General features: G+C 42.3%; 1 protein-coding gene across 1 annotated transcript; it reads left to right on the top strand.

Annotated features, from left to right (window-relative positions):
* Positions 1 to 641: 641 nt before the first annotated feature.
* LOC103544916 (mammaglobin-A-like) lies at positions 642 to 3,364 on the top strand. Its single transcript, XM_008511689.2, has 3 exons — positions 642 to 799; positions 2,411 to 2,598; positions 3,156 to 3,364. The coding sequence occupies exons 1-3, from the start codon at positions 745 to 747 to the stop codon at positions 3,192 to 3,194; spliced, it is 282 nt and encodes a 93-aa protein (XP_008509911.1). The 5' UTR covers positions 642 to 744; the 3' UTR covers positions 3,195 to 3,364.
* Positions 3,365 to 5,014: the final 1,650 nt, after the last annotated feature.

The following is a 5,014-nucleotide window of genomic DNA, read 5'->3' as shown; positions in this document are numbered from 1 at the left end:
TCGGTGGGAGAAAAATCTTAAAAAGATAACAAAAATAAAGCAAAGTTAATTCATTGTTTTCTAATTGATGAATTTAGGAAATAGAGTTAAGTAAGTGAGAGATTCTTTCCAAAAACAACCTTCAGAGTGCTGAGACATTATTGCCGAAACGTCAAGCACTTGAGTGAAAAGTGTCCATGGGTGAGGGAAGTCTGCCTCCTGGAGGAGGTATCTGGTCTTGCAACGAGCCCAAGTACTTGGTAAACTAGCAGGAACAGACTCACATGACATGAAGTTTTTGTACCTTGAAGAAGAAGGAGAAATGCAAGAGAAAGAAGTGGAGGAAGAAGAGGAGGAGGAGGACAAGGAGGAGAGAATGATGACCACAGTAATACTTAAAAAAACACACCAGGATGACAACACAGGTTCATGATGGTGTAATTTGCTTTTTTACTTAGAAAGGACTTTTACATTAATTTTACCTAAAGTTTTGTATTGTTATTGCACTTCTCAAGTTGTTTGGGGTCTAGAAAGCGCCACCACCTTGGTTTCTACAAAAAGCACAGGCTGGCTGGGTTCTGGTTGATTCTCACTGTCGTTTCCAGGCCCAATGCCAAGTTTATCATCTGACACATTTCCTCATTTATGGGAGGGATTAAAGTGGTGACCAGGAGAATAAAAGGAGGAGGTCTGGGTACTCCCCACCAGAGTGAGTCCCTTCATCCCTGCCACGTCAGAGACCAGCGAACAACAGCTGCTTCCATCATGAAGCTGGTGACAGTCCTCATGCTGGTGGCCTTCCCACTTTACTGCTATGCAGGTGAGTACTGACAAGGAGGGCAGGCCTTGGGCTTAAGGTTGTCATCAAGTTCCCTGTGGAAGAATTCCTGGTCCCCAAACCCCAGTACAAAACAGCCCGGTATAATGTGTCTGGGTGTACTAGGCCAAAAGATTATCATTAATTCTACAAAGCTAAAGTAGATCCCTCACTGGCTTTTCCTCTACCATGGAGCAGCATGTAGCATCTCATGCTATTCAGAGCATGTCCCCATCATCACAGGTTCCATGAAAACCAGGGTGAGTCTTAGGTTTGAATATTAGACTTAGGTATTTCAGTGGGAGGAGGGAAAGACATGCTTTTCTGGCCCCCTGACATTGGCTCTAGCTGGGTTTCCTGAAAGAGGCACTCATGGAGATTCTTTCAATGTGGAAAGAAATGGGAAACCTCCCAGGAGAAAAGGCTCAGAGTACATCAGTAACCCAGAGTCCCATACATGTATAACCCAGCGTCCCACACCAAATGTGGATCCACTCTTCACACTTTTGTGGAATAGATTTGAGCCTACTGGGATGTCCCTTACCTCCTAGTCTCTTCATGATCAACTCTGATTGGAGAGAGCTCACACCCTCTGAAGGTCTCCTTCTGGTAATGAAGATCCAGAGGGAGGAAAATGCCCTGGCAGCCAGAATCTGATCTTCACTAATAGATAAGCCACATGGTGTGCTTTGTTCAATTTACCAAACTCTTTTAATATCCTACCTCATTTGTTCCTGAATTACATGCAGAGGTGTTAAAGGTGATATGCTCTGTGGAAGATAAACAAACACATAGATAAAGAGAACAGATTAGTGGTTACCAGATGGGAAGGTTGTTGGGGGTGGGCGAAGGGCGTAGGGGTGCACATATGTACGGTGATGGATAAAAATTAGAGTATTGGTGGTTAGAATGAAGCTGTCTATACAGAAACTGATAAATAATAATGTACACCCGAATTTATACAATGCTATCAACCTTTATGAGTTCAATAAAATAATTGAGTGGGGAAGGTGATATGCTCAAGATCAACTAAATAGAAAGTTGCAGAGCCAAGGATGAAAATATGGCTATTGTGAGTGCAATACTAGAGCCCTTTTCCCTACACAACCTAAGTGGTGACAACAGATCAACCATGAACAAGAATTTATTTGAGCATTATTTTTTTTGCAGAAAATAATTAGTGTCAATAGAGCTAATGGACAGTATCCTAAAGTCAATACATCTATAATACTTGGAACTCCTACTTGCTGCTCTGATGATAAAAGTGAAGCATCACGTGACTCTGAACAAAGGAAGATGAGATAATGTTGAGTACGTGGTACTAAATCAGAGCATCTCATTTCTCGAGCATCCTCCTTAATCGTGGTTACAAAATATTGGGCTTCTTTGGGTTGGGGAGGCAGGAAGGTTGGGGAGGGTAGATATTTTACAGTTTAAAGGAAATCCCAGATCCTTAGTCTACTCTCCTAGGATTGAGAACTCAAGACCATTCACCATAATCTTTCTGAATGTATATTTCTACTGGAATGTAAGAATATGACAAACATCATAGTTATGCTCCAAAAGGGGTTCATACTTCCCTAATTGAGTCCATTTTTGCATGCTCTCATCCAGGATCTGGCTGCCAACTTCTTGAGGATGTGGTTGAAAAGACAATTACTGCTGAACTGTCTCCAGCTGAATATGTAGAAGCCGTTCAAGAGTTCATACCGGATGAAGCCACTGAGAAGGCTGCAATACAACTGAAGCAGTGTTATCTCAAACAGTCAAACGAAACTCTGAACGATTTCAGAACGATGATGGTAATTTCCGTTTTTCTGATGCACTTTTAACCCACTGGGTAGGGACAAGCAAGGTCCTAATTATGCCAAATCGATGGAGAACATGCCTCATTTTATCTCTGAATTTTGTTGTCTGAATTTTGTGAGTCTGATGACTTGGACATCAAGAAAGACATGAGGGTCCCAGTGTTGATTCTTCTCTCTCTTTGTGGAATTTTTAGCGAATGATAAAGGAAAAAGACAAAAGAGGGAAAAGATCACTCAGGAAAACTCTTACCTAATGCTCAGCTCCACAGTACACAAGCATATACACACTCATACACACACTCACACATGCACACATTTTCTATCAAAGTAAAACACATCTGATTGTCAAGAAGCCACTAACTTGTAGGAACGATCAGCAAAAAAGATCCCCTTCTTCATAGTTAGTGCTATTTCCAGCAATAACTTTCTTGGATTTCAGATGTGTGTGGACAAACCCAGGAAAACAAGGAGGAAGAATGTTTCTTTTTCAGAACTTTAACTTGTAAGAGAGAATTGAAAATCTAAGTGACCTCTCTGTGTTTGTTTTCCAGAATTCAATGTACAATAGTGCATACTGTGCACTATTTTAACTTTCCACAAGACCTTTGGCTCAGAGGACTACAGAGAATGGTCAGAAACCAACTGTCAACTGCTATAAACCACAATTTTACTTTCTTTTCTTGCTTTTGACCTAAAAACTGCAAGACAACTGTTGAAACCTCATTTACATTTTCATTTCAATAAAGTATCTGCAAAACTATGTTCTTTTTTTGTCACCTGATTAAAATGGAGGCTTGAGAGAGCCTCATAGATCGCATGTGTGTGCACACACACATATATTTGTTAAGATCTGATGTGTCAGGGATTGAAGAATCTGAAAAGCCTTTGTTCCTTCCCATCATTAGCTCAACCTTGATCCTATCTCTGGAAAAGTGACTTTCCTCCCTAATCACCCTGTCTCCCCCAGCACTGTCTCTGACACTCTCAGGCACTGAGGTTCTGCTGGTTAGGTCCTGATCAGGTTCCTGACCCACTGCAGGCTTCGTCTCCACTCTGAGCCCTGTGCTCCATGGTGAGGCTCCTCTCTCGGCTCTCTCTGTCCCTGACCCAAGTGTGCAGGGCTGGGGACAGAGCCAGCCAGGGAGGTGACTCGTGCAAAGCAGGAGTGAATCCTGTATTGGCTTTAAAATTTGATATATTGCATTACTTTGATTTTTTAAAATATTTTATTAAAATGTTATGTACCCTAATTACTGATGTTTTTGGGGCCCCCTTACATTGTGTGATGCCCCCATTCCTGTCCCTGCAAGTGGTAATGTGGTCCATTCTTTCATTCCCACAATGTTTTACACAGCAATAAATTTTGAGGGAAATGTGAGTGTCCTGTAGCAGTGTTCTGTAAGTGTTCTGTAGGAGCAAAGCAAGTGAGTTGTCGCTGATTCATAACTTTCTTTACAGTTTCAGTCCCCACAATCCTCTCACCAGGGATAAGTTAGTGCCAACCCTTCTGCTCACACCTTGGCAGGTTCCTCTTCCTTCCCAGGCTGTCCTCTCACACAGGAAGACCCTTGCCCCTTTCTCAGGACAATTCAGCTCCCACCAGGCCTGGCTCTTCCACCAGGCATAATATGTAAAGGGAAATAGGCACACAAGACCTTTAAAGTTCCATAACAATGTTACCATTTCTTTAAAAATATTAACCCAAAGTCACTATGGTAATAATGCATCTATACCAAAGAACCAGTGTGAGGTATATTCATCTTTAACCAATGAAGTTGAAAGATATAATATTTAATATATTATTTCAGAGAAGGGGTCAAAATATTTGACTCCCGAAACTCATAGTGAGACACTCCCATCCCTCTTCTCCAAAAAACCTCAGGATCTGTGATATCGTTAGGCCCAGGAAAATGGATCCTTTCCTGGGATGAAGATATTAAAGGATCCCACATGTTATACATACAAACACACACACTATTATTTATTAAGAACCCAAGGGCCATGCGCATTCTTGGTGCTTTCAGTGCATCCACACTGGGGAGGAAGGAGATGCTGGCTCTGTCTGTTCCCAAGAAATGGGGACCTCAGTACACTCTCTCTCTCTCTCTCAGACCCCAAGAGGAGAGGAAACAGAAGAGATTTGGATGCAAGCACTAAAGATGGACTATACTATATGCAGAAGATCATATCTGCTCAGAGATGGACCCTGGCCCATGTGATGAGGGGTGTGTGTGTTTTCCCAGGGAGGAGTGGAAGCTTTGATGGAGCAGTGGAAGACCCAGTGTGGGAGAATGAGAAGCACACAAATGGCTGAAGTCACTGAAATTCCCACTCTCTGTTATACTTGTCACCAGTTTAGTAGGGAGGGAAGGCCTCAGGATTCTGAGTAATGGCAGCACCAAGGAGGTAC

This window comes from Equus przewalskii, chromosome 11, assembly GCF_037783145.1.
Source record: "Equus przewalskii isolate Varuska chromosome 11, EquPr2, whole genome shotgun sequence".
In the NCBI taxonomy this organism is placed as follows: domain Eukaryota; kingdom Metazoa; phylum Chordata; class Mammalia; order Perissodactyla; family Equidae; genus Equus; species Equus przewalskii.
Note: the sequence above shows the minus strand (reverse complement) of the source record. Positions and strands in the feature narration are given on the sequence as shown.

What these genes read in the sequence shown, in the direction of transcription:
- LOC103544916 (XM_008511689.2), top strand. Translation starts at nt 745, where the DNA reads ATGAAGCTGGTGACAGTCCTCATGCTGGTGGCCTTCCCACTTTACTGC. An exon ending in CCCACTTTACTGCTATGCAG is followed by an intron (nt 800 to 2,410) that starts GTGAGTACTGAC and finishes GCTCTCATCCAG; the next exon opens with GATCTGGCTGCCAACTTCTT. An exon ending in ACGATTTCAGAACGATGATG is followed by an intron (nt 2,599 to 3,155) that starts GTAATTTCCGTT and finishes TTTGTTTTCCAG; the next exon opens with AATTCAATGTACAATAGTGC.